This window comes from Geotrypetes seraphini, chromosome 8 (genome assembly GCF_902459505.1).
Source record: "Geotrypetes seraphini chromosome 8, aGeoSer1.1, whole genome shotgun sequence".
NCBI classification, from domain to species: domain Eukaryota; kingdom Metazoa; phylum Chordata; class Amphibia; order Gymnophiona; family Dermophiidae; genus Geotrypetes; species Geotrypetes seraphini.
In genome coordinates, this window is record NC_047091.1 from 67188264 (window position 1) to 67211214 (window position 22951).

General features: G+C 40.8%; 2 protein-coding genes across 6 annotated transcripts in view; one reads left to right on the top strand and one right to left on the bottom strand.

Annotated features, from left to right (window-relative positions):
• CHRM1 (cholinergic receptor muscarinic 1) overlaps positions 1 to 11334 on the top strand; it is a 223231-nt gene extending 211897 nt beyond the window's left edge. For both annotated transcript variants that reach the window (XM_033957459.1, XM_033957458.1), the window contains one exon: positions 8118 to 11334. In XM_033957459.1, the coding sequence (XP_033813350.1) occupies positions 8258 to 9814 (1557 nt within the window). In that variant the 5' untranslated portion in view covers positions 8118 to 8257 and the 3' untranslated portion in view covers positions 9815 to 11334. The remainder of the gene's footprint in view (positions 1 to 8117) is intronic.
• Positions 11335 to 19775: 8441 nt separating this feature from the next.
• The window catches only part of DPF2 (double PHD fingers 2), a 123307-nt gene continuing 120131 nt past the window's right edge, over positions 19776 to 22951 (bottom strand). For all 4 annotated transcript variants that reach the window (XM_033956107.1, XM_033956106.1, XM_033956104.1 and 1 more), the window contains one exon: positions 19776 to 22513. In XM_033956107.1, coding sequence (XP_033811998.1) covers positions 22440 to 22513 — 74 coding nt within the window. In that variant the 3' untranslated portion in view covers positions 19776 to 22439. The remainder of the gene's footprint in view (positions 22514 to 22951) is intronic.

Below are 22951 nucleotides of genomic sequence, written 5' to 3' on the forward strand. Positions count from 1 at the left end.
CTGATGCTTCCTAGCAACTGTCCCAAGTATAGCAGTCAGGGATCCCATAAGAAGGATTACTGAATACAAATAGAGCAGAGCTCAGCAAACACCATACCAAAGCCACAGACCTTATAAACAGGATTCACATGCAAAATGAATGTCCACGACAGCTAAGACAAAGCCTAGCAGAGGCAGACATGGCACCCTCCCTTCCCAACTACCCCAACACTAATCAACAACTTGGCTGCTAGGGTTTAGTCCTGGAGTATACTGAAAATTGCAGAGCAAAAGATAAAGAATCATTTTCCGTGTCCTGAAACTCTGAAACATATGAAGGGGCACTATGTCAAGGGCTATGCAAAGATATTTATATATGGGGAGTGTTCTTAGAAAGCAAAGTTACAGGACAAGCGCCCCTCCGGCAAGGTTTCGCTATCCCGTGTAGTGGCAGGAGATCATAGTGGGGTCATACGCACAGCATATGGCCAAGAAAGCACTCAAAGTTATATTTTGGTGATAGCAAAGAAGTGGCAACATATAGACCTGCAGAAGCAAGTGATGTAAACACTCTGAGGCATGTCTTCCTGCTTGGATGGCGGGGAGGCCATGTGGCATTGACTTCGACAACTGACGGGTGAAGGGCCCCCTTCCTTGAACGGGATGGGGAGAAGGCGGGGACAGCTTGAAAAGCTCTCCCAGGGGAACGTTAGCCCGACAAGATAGGCTGGACAATCCACGGATGAGTTGCTTCTTGTAAGAATCGATATACAGCAATATTATATTGTACAATGGTATCAAAATGTTCATTGCTGTTGAATATGATGTTATGTATTGGTATCAAAATGTGCATCGTTAATGATTGTGGTATGTTGATATTTACTGTTTGAAGGTCTTTGTAGTTGGGCATTTATGGCTGCGGCCACTAATAAATCCACATTTGTTGAAGAACAGTGGGTCTGTGTGGTGCTTGGGGGGGAGGGCAACCAATGCCGAGTGCCAATTTTGTCACCTGTAGTTAACCAAAGCAGCAGGAAATGTATTCTCACATGTAGATGATGTCATCCAAAAGAGCCCCAGCGTAGATGTTTCCAAGCATATCTCTTTTCTAGGCTTTTGAAAGTATCTCGCTGTGCATGTGCCTTCAAACCTCACTCGTGAGCCTGGGACCATCAGTGCTATAACACAGCTAAAAGAATATAGCTCCTAAGGAAGGTGGAAGAGTATGTAAGAATATGTGTTCTCCTGTCCTTGGAGGACACCTGCTACAGGTGATTTTGCCTTCTCCAAGGAAAACTGACTCCCGAAACCAGGCTTGGTTGAACCTGGTTTTGCGGTGTTTCATCTACGTTGTTCCCACACCCTTGGACGTTGAATGAAGACTCTTCAAGCTAAGTTGCTTTTTTGATTTTTTGCTGGGAGTTGGCTGGGGGGTTTCCCTGAGTGATTGCAGTTTGTGAATCCATTTTTTTATTTGTGTTCATTGTGCACTTGTTTGGGATTGTGCTATTTAATTTCAAAACACGCTATAGGTACCCCATGATGGTGTGTAGGTGGGTGCTTTCTAGCCTCTACCTCTTTGTTTGAAGCGTTGGAGTTTTTCTCCCGTCGCTTATCCTGCGCACTGAGGGTACCTTACATTGTCACACTCTTATTATTATTTTAGTATACATATTCCTTTGTATGTTGGTGGTTTTGCTGTTCTGCAATCACTCACGGAACCTTTTGACCATTTTTTGCCTCATTGTTGGATTCTCCAAGGACAAGCAATTTCTCACATGTGGGAATCACTACCTACCAGGGTCAGTGAAAATGACAACACCTGGACAACAGGAACATACAATGGCAAGGCCAACCAAAAAAGCCAATCAATCTTAACTTATAGCAGGCAGCTGTGAAGGTGCAGCCTGGAACAGAATAAAAATGGGCCTAGGAGGTGGAGACACCAAATTTTGCAGGACTGTCTGACCAAACTGACAGTCGTGTTGGGTATTTTGTTCAAGGAAATAGTGAGAAATGATTATGTGGACTGAAGACTATGTTGCAGCTTTGCAAATCTCAATGGAGGATGAACTCACATGGGCTACAGATGTAGCCATGGATCTAATATTGTGAGCCATGACATGACCCTCCAGAGTCAGCCTAGCCTGGAAGAAGTGAAGGAGATGCAGTCTGCTAGCCAATTGGATAAAGAGCACTTGCCAATGGCTACTCCCATCCTCTTTGGGTCAAAAGAAACAAAAAGCTGGGTGTACTGTCTATGGGCTTTAGTTCAGAGAGAAGGCCAATGAGTTCAAAATGTGCACTGCACTTCCAGAATGGGCATGATGCTTTGGAAAAAATATTTGCAGAAGGATTTACTAAGATGGAACTTTGACACCACCTTAGGAATAAACTTAGTGATTCTGCAAACTGAAGTGACCACCATCAAAAATTAGAACTTCCAGATCAGGTACATCAGATAACAGGAGACAAGTAGATCAAAAGGAGCTTTCATTAGCTGGGTGAGGGCGACTTCAAGGTTCCATGACACAGATGGAAGTTTGATAGAGTGATTTATCAAAAGCAAGTCTCTCATGAACTAATGGCTGTACAGAGATCAGCTTACCACCTACATGGTAATGGTATTAATCACACTGAGGTGAACCCTTACACTAGAATTGTTTTCAAACCAGACTCATAGAGGTGTAGGAGGTATTCAAGCAGTTTTTATGTAGGACAAGAAAAACGATCTAGGGCCTTGCCCTCATGCAAGATAGCATGCCTCCTCCATTTAACACCTCTTAGTGGAATCTTTCCTGGAAGCCAACAGAATCCTGGACGATGGGAAAAGGGGGCAATGTCTGGAACGCAGTATGTACTAATGCTCGAAGTATGGGAAACAAGATTCTGGATCTAGAAGCTGTGATGGACTTCAAATTCTATGAAGTATTTAGGGGAGAGTGTGGCGCAGTGGTTAAAGCTACAGCCTCAGTACCCTGAGGTTGTGGGTTTAAACCCACGCTGCTCCTTGTGACCCTGGGCAAGTCATTGGACATGCCCCTCCATTACCCTAGGTACATTAGATTATGAGCCCACCAGGACAGACAGGGAAAAATGCTCAAGTACCTGAATAAATGTTCTGAGCTCTCCTTGGAGAACAGTATAGAAAATTGAATAAATAAATAAATAAATAAATACAGCTTTGACTTCTCATACTCAGACGGTCTCAGTAACCCTCTGTTGTAGTTCCTTCCTATTTCTCCTACTGTAAACCGCATCGAGCTCTACGAACGTGGAGATGATGCGGTATACAAACCTAAGGATTAGATTAGATTAGTTAGATCTTGTTTCTATTCTATCCTCTTTGTTGGAACAGGCTGTCTATGGATCTTAGACAAGCATCATCAGCATTACAGTTTAGAAAACAGTTGAAAACTTGTCTCTTTCTGCACGCTTTTTCAATCTGTAGCAGTGAGTAACGAGCCAGCAGTCAAGTTTCAGTCAAGTATAAGCAATGAGACGTTGGTTATATGTTCTGTGGTTATCTGTTTAATGTTAATTGCATTGTTGGATGTTTGTCATTTTGTAATTTGTCTATTGTTTTATGATGTTCTATTTTTAAAATATGTTTTGTATGAGAAGGTTGTAATTTGTGTTTATTTCAGGGGTCTCAAAGTCCCTCCTTGAGGGCCGCAATCCAGTGGGGTTCTTAGGATTTCCCCAATGAATATGCATGAGATCTATGTGCATGCACTGCTTTCAATGCATATTCATTGGGGAAATCCTGAAAACCCGACTGGATTGTGGCCCTCAAGGAGGGACTTTGAGATCCCTGGTTTATTTGGATGTTCTATTACAGTGTTTCTCAACTCAGCCTAGAGTACCCCCTTGCCAGTCAGGTTTTCAAGAGATCCACAATGAATATGCATGAAATACATTTGCATAGAATGGAGGCAGCGTATGCAAATCAAGTTTATGCAAATTCAATGTGGATATCCTGAAAACCTGACTGGCAAGCGGGTACTCTAGGACTGAGTTAAGAAACACTGTTCTATTGTACTCTGCATAGAATTTCAGGATATGCGGAATATAAATTTTTTAAAATAAATAAATATAATTCTCTGCATCTAGATACTTCCTGCTGTGAATCTCTCATTTATTATAATAATAATAATAATAATAATTTATTTCTTATATACCGCCAAAGCCTTAGTAGTTTGAGGCGGTTTACAACAAAGAAGGGCTGGACAATCGGCGAATATAAGTTCAATCAGCAAATGAAGATACAATTTGTATGGGTAAGCAGGATACAGGTACAATATAAGGGGGCCATAAGTTGGGCATAGAGGTCTTAGGTTATAAATCGGTTAAATAGGTTAGCTTTTAGTAATTTCCTGAAGTTTAGGTAGGATGAGGAGCGCGAGATAATATTGCCCAGCCAATTATTTAGTTGATCTGCTTGGAAGGCAAGTGATCTATTCAGGTATCTTTTGTAATGGCAGGCCTTTAGAGTTGGATGGCTAAACAGATGAGTTCTGCGTGTGGGTCTGGATGGACAGTATAAGATAAAATGGGGAGCCAAGTATAAAGGGGCCGAACCAAGGATGGATTTGAAACAGAAACAGGCAAACTTGAACTGCACTCTTGCTTCCAAGGGTAGCCAGTGGAGTTGTTGGTAGTAGGGAGTTACGTGTTCCCATTTTTTTAGCCCAAAGATCAGACGGATTGCGTTGGTTACATCAAAATTTGACCACTGTAATACTATCTGTGTGGGACATCCTCAGGCTTCTCTTAAGAAATTACGGACAGTTCAAAACATTGCCATTAGAGTTATTACAAACGCTAAGGGGCTCATAATTAAAAAAAAAAAAAAAGTCTAAAAAGTGGCCTAAATGCATACTTGGACGATCAAAAAGCCTGATCGTCCAAGTATCCATATTCAAAGCTGGTTTTAGACGTATTTAAAACCAGCTTAGGCCTTTCCCCTATCTTTAAATGCATAGAGCAAAAAGAGACATTTTTAGAGGAGGAGAAAGGCAGGAGGTGGGCCGACCTAGACATAAGCGTACAGCAGGTATAACCAAAAGTTTAGGCAGGTTGCTAGTCGGTACTTATACGTTTTGATTTAGACCAAGTCAAAACAGGTATAAGTGCCGAAAAAGAGCCCACTGAGCTGACTGCAACCTACCTACCGCAATTATCACTGCAGGAGAGATGGCTCATCTCTTCTGCCGCGATGGTGATCGCCCACCCCCCTCTGAACCGCGGCACTTCAGGGTGAGCATTGCGGCAGGGCATCTCCCCTGCCGGCGATCCTCATCCCGAAGTGCCGCGGTTCAGAGGGGAGTGGGCGATCACCATCGCGGCACGAGAGATGAACCATCTCTCCTGCAGCGATCAGCCCTCTCCCGCGACTCAATCCGGGCAGGAGAGAGCCCAAGCCCTCCTGCCTGGTGACAACCCCCCCCCCCCTCGCCAACGTCTGGTCAAGAGGGAGCCCAAACCCTCTTGCCCCGACGATCCCGAACCCCCCTCCCCCCCTACAAGATCGGGCAGGAGGGAGCCCAACCCCTCTTGCCCAGGCAACTACCGTATCCCCCACCCCCACTAAGATACAGGCAGGAGGGATCCCAGGCCCTCCTGCCCTCGACACCCCCCTCCTACTATCGCCCCCTCCTGAATCCCCCTCCTGAATCCCTGATTGCCCCCCCCACACCGACCCCTCCATCCCCCCACCCCGTGAAAAACTGGTCTTCGAACAGCTTTCGGATTTTATCGAATCATCAAACGCATTACACCCTAATCAAACGGGATTTCGCAAACATCACAATACTGAATACTCAATGTTAGGTCTTATAACCAACATCCATTATTACCTAGATCATCATAAATCGGTTGCCCTTTTTTCTTTAGATCTTTCTGTGGCTTTTGACACTATCGACCACGCTCTTTTACTTAATCGTCTGGAATCTTTTGGCATCAGTGGACAGGTTCTAAACTGGTTTACCTCTTTTCTCTCTAATCGTTCCTCCATTGTTACAGTTAAAGACGATCACTCTACTTCTTACTCTTCAACTTTCGAAATTCCCCAGGGTTCTATTCTGTCACCTCTTCTCTTTAACATTTTCCTTTCTCCCCTACTCACTATTTGTCAATCGTTGGGCTTTACTTCATTTTCTTATGCTGAGGATATTCAACTTCTTCACCCGTTTGATCCCGAAAAAGATGAAGAAATTAAAACAATTAATAGTAAACTGGACACAGTAAAAAACTGGCTCAGCCTTAATAAACTATCATTAAATATACAGAAAACTCAAACAATGTTTTTTACTTGGAGAAAAGACATTACCCCAATTTCTTCATTTGTACTCGACAACACTCCAATAGAACTAGTATCTACCTTAAAAATCCTAGGCGTAATCATTGACACTAATCTAACCTTTCATAATCACATTAGCCAAATCGTTAAATCCTGCTTCTACAAACTCCGTCTAATACGATCCATCTCATCATTTCTAGAACCAAAATCTATTAACATACTTATCCATTCTATGATCATCTCAAAACTAGATTACTGCAATTCTCTGATGTTCAATGTACCGCAAAAAGAAAAGAAGAGACTTCAAATAATCCAAAACACTGCAATAAAACTCATTCACAAAGCAAAAAAATATGACCACGTAACACCACTATTGATCAAATCCCATTGGCTGCCTATTAATCATCGAATTACTTTTAAAATAGCATTTTTAGTTTTCAAAGTACTGTTATTTAATGAACCACAGTTCATATCCAGAATGATTATTCCACATCATTCTCGATCTCTCCGATCGTCATCCCAAGATCTATTATCAGTCCCGTCTTTAAAAATAGTGGGTACAAGGAGAAATGAAATGTTTTCTGTTTTAGCTCCTCAAACTTGGAACACTCTGCCACTCTTTATTAGAAAAGAAAAAGATCTTATTTCTTTTAAAAAACTTTTAAAAACATTTTTATATAATGATGCTTTTATTAACTAATCATTCAAGCCTATGATCATTTTTATAAAGCAATTTTTTTTTCTCTTTTCCTTTTTATTCTTTTTCCCCCTCCTTGTGTTTTTACCCCTTTTATGTTTTTTTCCAGACTGAGATAATTGTAACTTTTCCCCCTTCCTCCTTGTGTATCCTGTTTGTCACTAAACCACATACATAAAGAAACCTTATGTGTTTTAATATTGTTTGTTTTCTAAACTAATGTTTTTAAATTTGTTAAAACTTGTTTTAAGATTGTTTGTTCCCCCATAAGCTGTTTTTAAACTGTGCATCGCTTAGAATATTTTATATAGGCGATTTATCAAATAAACTTGAACTTGAACTTGAACTAGCTGTAAAAGATGTCCGGACAGACAGGTTCTAAGCCCGGCCGGCAGGCCAGCCATCCCACGAATGGCCCCTGAGGCGCCTGGGCCAACTGGAATGCATTTTAAAAATCAATTTTAAAAAAAGATATTTATATTATTTGCAATATAGTAAATAAAGATGAGCTAAAGATTCTGCGCTCTGCTGCTTGCATTCTGCTACAGATATTGTTGTGTTGTCTGTTATTGTGTGATCTTTCCTGATCTGTAGTTCTTTTTAATGATTTTGTCAGACACCATTGCATGAGAAAAAAAAAAAAGCTACAGATTAAAAAAGGTAGGGAGTAAGAAATCAATGGACCAATTAAAAATAAATAGCATATATCTCCAGTCTTCATTTCCACACTTCCTAACCTCCCAAAGCATACACACACACATTCCTGACACCTATTCTCAATTATCTAAATACACACACTCCTTTCCAACCTAACACTCACCCAAACCCTAAATTCATATACTTATGTCTCTTCCCAGAATCCAGACATACACTAAACTCCTTCCTACCCTCCTATTCCCTTACCCCAAACATACAATTATGCCAATGAAATTATAGTTTCTGAAATCAAAGTAGACCCCCATCTTTTTGAATGGTTGAAGGGATTAAATATTGCTGTTTAAAAAAACAAAACAACCCAACAACTATATTGTGTTTCAAATTAATTTTGGGATGCTTTTAGTAGCAAACATCTGTGGATAATCATTGTTTTAATATCCCAATGATTAATTCAATGACTTTCTGTGTCTTGTTTTATTCTAGGTGATGTTGCCCTGAGCTAGAAAGAATCAATCTTCATTCACTATCCCTTTCTGTTCCCGATCAGGCTGAAGTCCTCTGTGGCTTTCATATCATCATGCTGCAATAGGACAACCACCTCAAGGAGTGCCTGGAGCCCCACTATGAGCAGCACTGCTCCCTCCCTGGCCCCCAACAGCTCTGAAATACTAAATTTGGACCCCCTGGGGAACCACTCTGTGTGGGAGGTTATCCTGATTGTCCTCACCACTGGGATCTTATCACTAGTTACCATTGTAGGCAACCTCCTAGTGTTGCTTGCTTTTAAGCTGAACAGTGACTTGAAGACAGTGAACAATTATTTCCTTCTCAGCCTGGCCTGTGCAGACCTGATTATCGGAGTCATTTCCATGAATCTTTACACCACCTACATCATCATGGGCCGTTGGGTATTGGGAAGTATACTGTGTGATCTCTGGCTGGCGCTAGATTACGTGGCCAGCAATGCTTCAGTCATGAACCTTTTGATCATATGCTTTGACCGCTATTTTTCAATTACTCGCCCTCTGACCTACAGGGCAAAAAGGACACCCAAGAGGGCAGCCATTATGATTGGCCTAGCTTGGGCCATCTCCTTTATCGTGTGGGCCCCTGCGATTTTGTTCTGGCAATATATTGAGGGAGAGCGCAAAGTTAGTGAAGGGAAATGCTATATCCAGTTTTTTGAAGTGCCCACCATCACATTTGGCACAGCCATTGCTGCCTTTTACCTGCCTGTAACAATCATGATTATCCTCTACTGGAGGATTTACAAGGAAACAGAAAACCGAGCAAAGGAGCTGGCAGGCCTGCAGGGGTCAGAGACAAAAACCATCATACAGCCAGCTCCGAGCAGCATCAAGAGCAGCAGCAGCTCTGAGCAATCCCAGCAAGTAGAAACACACACTATGGTGGTACTTCAGAAAAGGAACAAGGCCTGTTGTTTCCCAAACTGGAAACAGGGCCCACCAGTCCTGAAATCCTACCTGGACCATAGTAATGGGAGTCTGAATAACACAGAGGAAGGAGAATTGCCCGACTCTTTGACCTCATCAGAAGGAGAGGACCAAGCCTTTGAGATGAAAAGCATTTGTTCTGTCGTCATCAAATTGCCCATAGTCAACTCTGTGGTTCAACCACCAGCCATGACAACCACTAACGCCTTAAATGAGAATGTCTCCAAGCATGTGCGGGAAACGATGGCTAACTCCAGCAATATGGAAAAGAAAAGAATTGGTAAAGCATCAACGGATGTGGACTCTGCTAGAACAATCAAAAGACTTCCAAAGCACAAAGCCCTACCTCTGAACTCCACTGCTATAAAAGGCAAGTCAGCCGCAGCCAAGAATCAGATCTCCAAAAGAAAGAGCTTATCACTGATCAAGGAGAAGAAGGCAGCCAAGACGCTTAGTGCCATCCTGCTAGCCTTTATCCTCACCTGGACACCCTATAATATCATGGTGTTGGTGTCCACTTTCTGCAAGGACTGTGTACCAGCACGCCTTTGGGAACTGGGCTACTGGCTCTGCTATGTCAATAGCACTATCAATCCTATGTGCTATGCACTCTGCAACAAGTCCTTCCGTACTACCTTCAAGATGCTTCTAGTCTGTCAGTGGGACAAGCGGAAATGGAAGAGCCACAAACATCCTATCTTGTTCTTGAGAACCCCATCACACTAAAGTTAGGAGAGGCCAAAGATAAAGTATAGGATGGTGAGCTATTAGCACCTTGTCTTTTTAACCCCACACTCCAAAGTTGCACAACTGCCAGCAGCAACAGCAGTTAATAGCATATATGGATTCCCAGCTGTTCCTGCTCCCTTCCAGAGTCCTGAGCTAACTCTTCAGATGTCTGCATTCCTTCTGTTCAACAGAACTAGCCCACTTTCCTGCACTCCCTCACATAGCCTCTTTTCCTAGGTGCCTGTGCTCCACTCTAGTCTGTAAAGCACATTTGTATTTTCAGTTCTCTCACCACTAGCAGTTTTGGGTTTGGCATTTTGAAGGGATCCTCTTCACCTTTCCCCAGAACCTTCAGGCTCCACTAGCTAAAAGATTTGCCCAGATATAATGTGATTTCTATTTTAAGAAAGACAAGTATGTCCATAGATGAAATGAATAACACATCAGGAGCACCTAATTAGTTTTTCAACTGAGCTCCACATTTCAATAAAGCCTCAATGCAACCTCATGAACAACTGGGGTGGTAACCTTTTGTCAATGCTTATGGGAAACCTGGTCACTGGACTGAGCATAGAATTTATAAGAACCAAAAAGGAAGTCAATAAGGATTGCAATGACCTATGGACAAAGGCTGTGGAGACAAGGAATGCAATATAATGTAAACATATTTGGGACAAATATAGAAGCAAGTGATAGGAACAGAGCTGGGAATTGGGTAAAAGTCATGGAAGCAGCAGAACTGGTGCTGGTTTACTCAATAATCAAAAAAGGGAACAAACATAATCTAATAATTAACCCTGCCAGAAATCACTCTAGCCAATATTACGGGGCATCAACTTGAAATAAACATTTACAACAATATAAATCATATAACACCAATGTGCTTAAAACACACATATATAGGTAGTGAATGAAGTGCTCAGTGCTATTATATTTCTCCTACTTGGAGGAAAGGCTAACTAGGAACATCATCGCACTTCAGTTGTTGGTGGCTCAGGATGGGTAGGTTTGACTGTATAAAATTAGGGTGGATTTTCTACCTAGTAATGAGTATTTGAGCACTATCTGTTGGAGCAAAGGAAATGGGAATAAGAAAAATCTTGAATTACGGATGTGCATCACAGCACCACTGATTTTTAAGATGACTGTATTTTAGATCTTTTATAGAATGGTGGTGGAGGGGAATAACTGAAGTGCAATGATGGCTCCTAGTTATCCTTTCCTCCAAGTCAGAGAAATATATTTTTGTAAATGTTAATTTCAAATTGAAGCCCTGTAATACTGGATAGGCTGGTTTACTCGAACACAAAACGATACACAAACTTTTTCCATTTCAAACAAGGAACACACCAGCTTCTGGCATATGACAACTTTATGTTCCCTGAACACCCTCCTAAATATATGGTTCTATTTCCCAGCCTAGATTTTATTTCTATAGCCATTTCTTTAGTCAGCCCCTAACTAAGAATATCCAGTATATTTGTTATATAAGGGCCAAGAGGGGATCTGTGTTTATGCTGAGGAAAAGTGTTCACTTATTTTTTTTAATATTATTTCATTCTGTTTTTTTCATTTTATCACACACTAGCACAAACATACATTAGCATCTCCATTTCATCCCTTCTATAGGTTATGGACAAGAAGGCAATGGGGCAAGCTTCTGAGCAAGGCAAATGTGACTTCTACTTCCAGAGAAGAATCTGGACTTCATTGTATTAGCTTAGGAGAGAGAGATATCACCTACAAGCCCCTGAAGTCACAAACTAAAGCAACTCTATTTTCAATTTGTGCTTCTCTCTTCAGCTCTGCTGCTACTTTATGACCCTCTAATGCCTTTATTTGCCCCCTCCCCTCCTCAAATGAGTATACCAATTTCCACCAGGATAAATGTTGACACTATCAATGCTGTGAACATGCAAGTCTTGCAAGAAAGCCTATACCTGGCAAGAGGGTCTATGCCATGCAACACCTGGGTTTATTAACACACAAGCAGCCCCAGCAAGAGGAACAGCAGTCAAGTGTAATGTCTCTGCTGTATCAATGAGCCATCAGTAGACCATGCTTCTTCAACAACTGGTCCTTCTAAATCAGGGGTCTCAAAGTCCCTCTTTGAGGGCCGCAATCCAGTCAGGATTTCCCCAATGAATATGCATGAGATCTATGTGCATGCACTGCTTTCAATGCATATTCATTGGGGGAAATCCTGAAAACCCGACTGGATTGCGGCCCTCAAGGAGGGACTTTGAGATCCCTGTTCTAAATCAAGCCCTTTAGGAAGTGTAAATAGTTCCATGCACTTTACAGTATAAAATTCTTTTGCTTAAAAAGAATGCTATAAAAAGTAAGTCTTTTTTAAATAAATGCATGTGTATACATGCATGTGTATGAAGGGGAGGGGGAGAAGGCACATGTGTAACCTTCCTATTTGCAGAATCATAGTAACATGCAGAAAAACAGTTCTGAATGCGCCTTACCCACTGATTGCATCCGCTGCTGGTCTTCCTACTGGAGTTGAAAGTTCCAACTGCTTAGCAAGAGACCTGCTTTTGCAACCAGAAATGCTTTACTTTTCACATAAAATGAAGAGCCTTGCCTACTACCTACCATCTCTCAAATAGCTCTGTGACAGACACTTACAAACAAAATTGTGTACATACTTCAGCCATAAATACAGATGCTCCTCCCACAGATACATCCAATAGATTAGATAATACAAGCTATATTGGCAAGGGCCTTCTCTGACAGTACGTCATTCATAACACCTCACTCTATACTTCTATTTGAGGTCTAGCTTCTCAAGGTTTCCAGGCACATTCTGACCCACAATGGTGTAAATGAGATGATAAAAAAAGCACAAAAGAAATCCAACAACCTACTATGTTTTTAACTCCTCTACAGTGAAAGCTACTGCAGCCTCTCTAATGAAAGTTAGATGGGAGGAATGATAAAAGCAATGAACAACCCACCGCTCCTTAGAACCATGCAAATTACTAGCTTGTGGGAAGCAACTGAAACAGTCCAGTTTAGAGAAAAAATCTGACATTTCTCTTGGCTCACTGCACTGTACTCTCGATCCATCAACAGACCAATTGACGCTGCTGACACATAAGCTAAGGGATCCTTTTACGAAGGTGCGCTAGCGTTTTTAGCACACACACCAGATTAGCGCGTGCTAGCCAAAAAACTACCGGCCTGCTCAAAGAGGAGGCGGTAGCGGCTAGCACGCGCTATTCCGCACGTTAGGGTCCTAATGCACCTTCGTAAAAGGAGCCCTACGTGTAGATACTTCACAGGGCTTCAGCAAAGCCATTCTGTGGTCCTGAGAATATGGGAAAAAAAACAAAAAAGCAAACTGCAAGCTGAAATGTACAAGATGCAGGCAGTGTTTATTATACCAGATATTTAAGAACATAAAAAGTTGCCTCCGCTGAGGTAGACCAGAGGTCCATCTCGCCCAGCGGTCCGCTCCCGCAGCGGCCCATCAGGCCTATTGCCTGAGCAGTGGTCCCTGACTATTTCTATAACCTACCTCTACTCCTACCCCTATAACCTACTTCTACTCCTATCTGTACCCCTCAATCCCTTTGTCCTCTAGGAACCTATCCAAACCTTCTTTGAAGCCCTGTAACGTGCTCCTGCCTACCACAGCCTCCGGAAGCGCATTCCATGTATCCACCACTCACTGGGTGAAAAAGAACTTCCTAGCGTTTGCAGTTAATGATAAAACCTTATTACAAACCAAGGGACCCGACACGGTCCGTGTTTCAGGGGTCCTAATGGATATAAATGGCAAACCTAAGCAAGTGCAGATAATACATGATAGGCATAAAATGGTGTGCATTTCAAATGATAAGCAAGTAATGTATAATGTGCTATAAAAACCTCACAAGATACATAAGATCAAGTCATCTTATGCAACAAGACATATAAAGTGCAGAATAAAGACGAAAGGGGGTAAAAAAAGGAAAGAAGAGATAAAGATTAACGTGAATATGGAAATATGAGTATGAAAAAGTGTGCATGAAAATCATGCAAATGTCCACTAGGGTGTGCTTAAAAATATGCAAAAGTGCTAATGTTCACTAGGGTGTATAAAAGTGCTAAACTTGAGTCACAGCAAAGGCTGCATTCGAATTGGTGAAGTGAGCAAAAAGAGACCTACCATGGTTGATAAGGTATGAAATAAACCGCAATGGAAAGGTATAAAACTGAAGTAAAAGAAGAGCATATGTTAAAAATAAGGACATGGGGAATATGTAAAGATGAATCAGATTGTCGAATACATGTTATGTTATAAATATAGCAATCCTTTATTCAAAAATAATATAAAAAGGTTAAAAAGTTCAAATAAAAAGTTCATATTAAAAAAAGCATGATAAAAATATCCATTTAAAAAGTCCGTATTAAAAAATGAAAAATAAGACATTCATATTAAAAGAAGGGGTGGGTAATCTGATCAGAGCTATTGAATTTACCATGATACAAATTACTACAATTTGATACTTAAAACAGTGTCTAATGTAATAAAAACATATATGAGGAACGCATAAGGGTTTGGGCACCATTACAAGATACATATCCTTGCATATCGCCATGCACGTATGTCAAAATCATAATAAAGGAAAGCAAAAATAGGCTTAAGCAAAGCAAAGCAAAACAGAGACGCTGCGGGAAGCCTCCAGATAAAAAAGAGGCAGACCCAGGACGTGGACATCAGCGATTGGCTAGATGGAGTGTCCAAAAGTGCCTAACGGATTTGTTTTTTTCCCTCTTTCTCAGGACCACAGAATGGCTTTGCTGAAGCCCTGTGAAGTATCTACACTTAGGGCTCCTTTTACGAAGGTGCATTAGGGCCTTAACGCGCGACACAGCGCGCACTAGCCGCTACTGCCTCCTCTTGAACAGGTGGTAGTTTTTTGGCTAGCACGTGCTAATCTGGTGTATGCGCTAAAAACGCTAGCGCACCTTCATAAAAGTAAGTTAGGCACTTTTGGACACACCCTCTAGCCAATCGCTGATGTCCTGGGTCTGCCTCTTTTTTATCTGGAGGCGTCTCTATTTTGCTTTGACTTTTTTCGCATTGCAGTTGGCTCGAGAACCTAATCTACACAGGCGTTTGGTAAGCTTTAAATCTCATTTTTACTCCGCTCGTTTGGTGTTGATATGTATAAATTGATTAGAACTTTGGCACGATACTTGTTAACATTGGTACGATTAATGATTTCCTCCTGGCAACGGTTAAGCCTATTTTTGCTTTCCTTTATTATGATTTTGACATACGTGCATGGCGATATGCAAGGATATGTATCTTGTAATGGTGCCCAAACCCTTATGCGTTCCTCATATATGTTTTTATTACATTAGACACTGTTTTAAGTATCAAATTGTAGTAATTTGTATCATGGTAAATTCAATAGCTCTGATCAGATTACCCACCCCTTCTTTTAATATGAATGTCTTATTTTTCATTTTTTAATACGGACTTTTTAAATGGATATTTTTATCATGCTTTTTTTAATATGAACTTTTTATTTGAACTTTTTAACCTTTTTATATTATTTTTGAATAAAGGATTGCTATATTTACAACATAACATGTATTCGACAATCTGATTCATCTTTACATATTCCCCATGTCCTTATTTTTAACATATGCTCTTTTTTTACTTCAGTTTTATACCTTTCCATTGCGGTTTATTTCATACCTTATCAACCATGGTAGGTCTCTTTTTGCTCACTTCACCAATTCGAATGCAGCCTTTGCTGTGACTCAAGTTTAGCACTTTTATACACCCTAGTGAACATTAGCACTTTTGCATATTTTTAAGCACACCCTAGTGGACATTTGCATGATTTTCATGCACATTTTTTCATACTCATATTTCCATATTCACGTTAATCTTTATCTCTTCTTTCCTTTTTTTACCCCTTTCGTCTTTATTCTGCACTTTATATGTCTTGTTGCATATGATGACTTGATTTTATGTATTTTGTGAAGTTTTTATAGCACATTATACATTACTTGCTTATCATTTGAAATGCACACCATTATCATGTATTATCTGCACTTGCTTAGGTTTGCCATTTATATCCATTAGGACCCCTGAAGAAGGCGTGTTCTCCGAAACACGGACCATGTCGCGTCCCTTGGTTTGTAATAAGGATTTATCATTAACTTCATTAAATATCTGGTAAAATTAACACTGCCTGCATCTTGTACATATCAGTCTGCAGTTTGTTTTTTGCTTATTGCACTGCAGACCCTGTTGGATTCCTCTTGTTGTTTGTCCTAAGAGGGACTAGGAAGCCTGTTTGCTCTGAATATCCTAACACCACTGCTGTTTCTTGAGTGCTAAAAAGACAATATCAGAAGAAAGCCAGGCTTAGAGAACTGCTTATGCTTAACCCCATCTTCTCAAGAACTTCCAATTTAGGTGTTAAGTGAGATTGAAGAAACTGAGATATTCATTTAGGAAGATGTAGGCACCAGGTCCATAAGTTAGGCATTTTATATCCTTAGGAAAGTCAAGCCATGTATTCCTTCATGTTGACAATGTGAGTTTTTGAAAGAACATTGAACTAAAATATTAAGATACACACAACACTGATCAAATTTTCCTGTATCTGCTTTAAGCTGATATCGGGACCGTCTCCAGCTTACCTTTTTCCTCATTTTGTGTTGCATAGACCATCAAGAGATACTAGAAACTAATACTTATTTGCTTATCCAAAAATTAATGGGTGTAGATATAAGACCTTTTTAGATAGGGCCTAGCATTACAAGCTGGTAGGCAACAATCTTGGTTAGGTAAATGTATTCAGCAAGCTATGTTATCCTATTGCAGTTTTTGGAAATTAATTAAGACCACTTTGTTCGACCAGTTTATTACTTAGTGAGTTTTATTATTGAAATTCTATTTTACAAATATTTGTATTTTTTACTGTATTATTGTATTTCGCTGATTGTCCAGCTCTTTTTAGTGGAAACCGCCTAGAACTTTTGGTTAGGGTGGTATAAAAGAATAAAGTTATTATTATTATTACAGCAAGCACATCTAAATGTAGACTTGCAATTATGAAGCCTGGGCTGCTTCTCCTTCCTCGGTTCAGCAGAGGGCCTCTTGCTGCTTTGTTACATATCACCACTGTCACACCATCTTCCCCTAACTCTGCCTTTTTTTTTTTCTTTTTCATGTTGATGCCGAAGAACTTCATTCAGGACCCTTTTGGTTTCAGTCTTTCCACATTTCAATCAATCTTTATATATGCGTTTCTTATTTACAAGCATTCATTTTTTTTCTTCCTTCAGGTTTATTTAAAAAAAACATTGATGCTAATCGCTATCTAATATATTGGTAAACAAAGTCCTCTTATTTTGTGAACCGCTTAGAATTCCTTGGGTGTTGGCGGTATAGAAAATAAAGTTATTATTATTATTATAAAAAACCAGTGTGGCCCATCTAGTCTGCTCAGCAAAATGACAAGGATGGTACATGCCACTGTACAGGTTATCCTCCTCTGTGCCATTATTTATGAATGTACCTGCTGCTCCATGCAGGTTACCTCCTCTTTTGTTTTTAGGGTTATATGCCACTCTGTGCAGATTGCCTCTCCCCATGCCTATTTTGAAAGATGAAAGTCATTTACATTTTAGTGGAAATACTCTTATTACTTTTATTCTATCCTCTCTGTGTTTATCCCATGCCTTTTTAAAATTCCATCATTGTTTTTGTCTCCATTTCCACAGATCAGTTACTACCCATGCTTTGGCTCTACAGAAAGGTGTTAAAAGCTAAAACAAATGTATAAAATGTGTTTCCTTTCTATTTTTACCTTTTAATATTACAGTATATGGATAGCACTATTCTAATAGATAATAGTTATACCAGTCAAATAAAATACATCACCTACTCTGACTTCTGTACACTTGGGAATTACTCCCAAGCATAAAAACAAAATTTTTTTTTAAGATTTCTTGTAATAAAATCTGAAATACTGAAGAGACTACAACTGTAACAGGTTAAACCTATCACATATAAGAACATAAAAATTGTCACTGCTGGGTCAGACAAGTGGTCCATTGTGCCCAGCAGTCCACTAACACGGCGGTCTCCAGGTCAAAGACCAGTGCTCTAAAATGAGTCCAGCCTCACCTGCGTACATTCTAGTTTAGCAGGAACTTGTCCAACTTTGTCCTGAATTCCTGGAGGGTGTTTTCCCCTATAAAAGACTAAAATGCTTTGTTATTATCCCTTCTTATCTTTCTTTTTTTTTTTTTAGTATGGAGGGCTCCCATCACCTAGGTCAGTTTTGTTCATGGCTTCAAATGTTTTGGCTGATCAGTCTCTTGCTTTCCAGTTAATAGGTAAAAGGTGGAGCAGCTGTCAAAGCTAGGGTCTCTCCAGAGGTGAGAGGTTTCCACTGCATTAAGTCTGAAACATAAGCAACTTCTTTCTGAGGTAGGCCATGAACCTGCTTCAGGAAGGTGATGCCCCTTATGTGTACATATTTTTAAAGAACCAGGATATACAGAACTGAAATAAGGCCTTCAACTATGTCTTTGCTCCAAAATTCTTGCCACCTAGTGTGCACCTAAGAAAGTAATATAGCTAATGTTACCCGTCTGCAAGACAAGGCATAACATTCAAAAAGGCAAATATCAGAATACTTGCTTCCTCTACCTTTTGTTGCCATTTTTTAAAGGATAATTTGATTCATGCCTGCTTTTACCCCACTGCATGCTAAAAAATGGCTGTGCACGAACCCCTGGATAACTTGACTCGCCACAATTAGCTCCTGCTACCTTCCCCCTCCCAGGACTATGAGGAGGGTAGCAAGGAAGTTATGTGACTGTTAGAACATGCTGGGGAAAAAATCAGGATGAGTTAAAGACCTTGGGAAGATTATGAACAGTGATGTGGTTTCAAACAAATCTGGCAAAGATAATAAAGGAAAGGTGAGGCATCTAACCCCCTCTCCAAGTACAGTCAAAAAAGGCTTCCTACTGATATGCTTGTTCTAAAACCCCAGTGGCCTGCAATTTTGTTGCTGGTTTTCCAGCTGATGCAAGGCTCAGCCTAGCTCACCCTCCTTTATTCCAAGCCTGTTAGAAACTAGAGTGTTGACAGTTCTATTAAAAAAATTAGGAAAACAATATTTCCCCTTTTCAGATAGCATGATGGGTTCCTTTGTGTCAAAGAGCTGAAAATAAAAATCAAGATGTCACTGGAGGCTCATTACTGTTGCTGCATGAGAAGACCACTGGCACTCGCAAACACAAGGAAGGACGTTTTAATCCCAGCCTGGTTACTGTGTGAGTGTTGAGGTGCGTCAATTCATCTCCCAGTGCCTCACTTCACACCTCACATTTGGCCCTTTCTCTGACTTCAGTAGCTGTCAGGCAGTCTAATTTTCAAAGCTGGTTATAACCTGGGCTTCTAATTTTTGGTTTTTCAACTTATTATAACCCCCGAAGCAAAAAACAAAAAAAAAAATCAAGTATTTATTTGATAAACATCAAAACAATCTCACTTCCTCTTGTACTCTCTCACCTTTCCATGGCTTGTCTTGTAGCCTCTCTTCAGTTCTTGTATCTTTTTCTGCACTGATGCTCAGTGCATATTTGATTCCATAAGAAAATGTATCCAGTAATAGTACCTGTGGTGTGAAAGCACTGATAGAGATATTTTGTATCCTCAATGAACTTCCAATTACTTAAAAAGTGAACACCTAAATTTACAATTCAAAAAACATCTAAGAATAGAAGTTACAGTTATAACTTATGGCTGAACATGGCTGAGGAGAGAGCAGATCCTTGATGAGTCACCTGGAGAGAAGTGTGAAATTAAGCTCTAGCCTAAAGGAAAAGGTCCCTCTTTCCCTCCCCCCTCATAAAAAAAACACCACCACAGAAAACCACACCCAATACAAACAGGCCCCAAGCAAATCTCTGAGGCATGTGTGTGTAAAAATGTTTATTTTACTACTGTAATAATGCAGTGACTTTACAAAATAAAATAGCACCCTGCTCCTCTCCCAGGGCACAAAGGAAACTGCAAGCCTTTCCCCTTGCTAGTGGCTGAAAATGGGTATCCGCCATGGACACACCTGACTTCCCAGCTCTTTAGCACCAGGCATGGCAGTTGCTATGTGCTCCCTTTGCGCTGCTGATGGCCCCTTCCGCTGGCAGAAATACTATGAATAATCAACATGGACATAGCACAGGTGGTTAGTAAACGGCTTCTCATTTATGCAATGAGCTGAATTGTGGATGACTTGGGAAATCTACATTACCAAGTAAAAAAGCAGATATGCGCATTAAGGTCATTAAAGATTAGAAACCATGCCTTTTTACCTATAAAATGCAACTTCTTCAAAAGCAGTCTTCCTTTATGCAGGAATACTCAACATATAGTAGAACGAAGCCATCTTGGGGCCACAGCATCCACTGCCATTCTAGTTATTCCACCTGTTTTACTTTGTTTCAGAGGGGAGCAGAAGTGTGTCTTCTATCCCCTTGCTAGAGCCCCAGGCAGCATCCCGTGGCAAGGCAATGTTTCCTTTGGCCATGAGCCATAACATTGCTGGAGGAGGCATAGGGAGATGATGTCAGAGCAAAGTAACATTTGATGAGTAGGGAGAACTCAGTGAGACTAATATTAAAGGGAACGGATATAAACCAAAACAGCTAAACATTACACAATTCACTAAGATCCATTTCAAGATGGCAGAACTGGGGGAAGAAAAAGGGGGGTATACCTGGGACAGAGCATTTAAACAAGTGGGCAGTACCCAAAGAAGAGCACAAACAGCTCAAGAGCAGAGGTAGGTTTGCAGAAGTAACTTACAAAATAGGCACCTTTTCCAGCCATCAAAGGGATTTATCTACCTTCATAAAGAATTTCCCGCCCAGCAAATGCACTTAATAGTGAAGAAAATCCCATAGCGTCTCTAGCTGTTGCAGGCATGATCCTCCAAGAGTTCCTTTGATCTGTGAAGGGCACCTGGCCAGCAGATACAAACACAGTCCAGGATAAATGTCCTCAAGTGGTCTGCTACTAAGAAACTGAGCTACTGAGACTGCAGGAGGCCAAGCCTTGACTAGAAAAGGCCTGAATATGCCGTCTCTCACACCTTATGGGGCATTCTCCCCAAACTGTCACCTGTCTGGCCTGCTAAAAACTGAAGTTGTATCATGGAGAGGCTGATACAGAAAGCCACTATAGACAGAAGCGCATTAACAAGCATTTTGCACGCATATTACTGGCCCCATGATGCAGAAAGGGGTTCACTGTGGCAGTTAATTTATACAGTAGACATGGGTGCACGCTATATATTAAAATGAATAATAATGAGACCATTGGCTATTCCTCCACAATGCACAGAAGTAAATGGGGGGTTTTAATGCACAGGTCCAGTGCAGTAACAGAATTTAATGCCAGTTTTGGGGATTTAAATGCCTTGGTTTTCTTTGTGCTGCACTGTTAAAGGCCAGAATGGGAGTAACAGTTTTCTTTGTGCGCTTGTCTGAACTAAAGCAAAAGTGCCAATACACATCTGCACATGAAGCAGATTGGTTTTCTCCATATAAATATTAGCCTCAGAAAGATTTTTGCGAGGTATTTATGTGCAGATGTGTGTTGACGTAGTTTTGTTTGGACATGTGCACAGCGAAAGTGCCCTTACCGCAGAACCTCAGAACCAGACAGGCTCTCTCCCTTATTGGCTTGCAAATTCTACACTTATTGAAACTGCATCTCATTCGTTCCTTGCAGTATCGCCATGAAACATCTATTTTTGTGGTATAAGCCATGAAATCAACCATCAGCACATGGCTTGCTACATCGACTATAGACAAATGCACGCAGGGCGTCAGCGCACCGGATTAAAACTTAACTTTAAAGCGCTCCAAGGGGGTGTGGGGGGAATCCCCCACTTTACTTAGAAGTGTTGCCGCTTGCTGGGGGGGAACCCCCCATTATAGAGGAAAGTGTAATTTTTCCCTCTTTTTTAGGGTTAAATTATAGTTTCCTCTCTAAATGGGGGATGGGTTTCTCCCTCCCCGGCAACACTTCTAAGTAAAGGGGGAGGGTTCCTCCTCCACACACACCTCTCGGAGTGCTTTAAAGTTAAGTTTTAATCTGGCACGCTGACGTCCTGTGCGCAATTTGTCCAAGTGTGATTGTTCCATGCGCTTTTGACTCGTCAACCATGACTTTTACCACGTGGCTTTCTACATCAACTTCAGAGTTTGTTGATACTCAGCTGGCTGAAGCCATCTTTCTATGTTCAAATTAGGAAGCATATTAAGAATTTCCCGCTGCCTCAGAAAGTGCAGAAAATGTTTTCATGTAATCTGGGGCCTCAGTTGCTAACTACTGTGACTGTAAATTGTTACAGTACTCAACAATGTTTGCCAACCCTAGTTCATTTGGAAAATGGTGACAGTCAAGCTGGACCATGTAACAGAAAAGTGAAGCTATTATTTAACCTAATCAAAATCAAACCTAAGAACTCAGTGCTGGGAGGAAAGTGAGGCCTGTGTTAAGAGGGCACAGATAGGGCTACCACAATGTCTCTTTGCTAGTCTCCGGCACTGAGCCTGTTTTCTGTCCCCATCTGAATCAGGAGTTCTGGTTCTGGTAAATTGAAGCCTTCTCCTTCAGCAAATCCAAACACAAATGGCAACTCCAACTTCCTGCAAGACAGAATAAGCAAGGAATCGCACCTTTTCACCAGTAGCTCAAAACAAAATACATTCAGGAACATTAGGCATTTAATCCCTTTCCCCTGAAGGATTATAATCCAAGTTTGTAGAGGCAATGTAGGAGTTAAGTATTTTACCCACAATCACAGGAAACTGCTATGGGATTTGAACCAGGTTTCCCTAGTTTTCAGATCACTGCTCTAACCATTTAGGGTACTCTTCCAGAGAGGATAAGAATAATAATACAATATCATTAGAGATGAAGTGAAAAATAGAAATGGAGTGACACTAAGTGGAGTACCTTATATAAACTGAAAATAAAGAAGTTCAAATAAACAAAGTCAGTACAACATCAACAAAAAATAAGTCAGCTCTATCACAGGTGGAAGAACATAAGATTTGCCATACTGGAACAGACTGAAGGTCCAT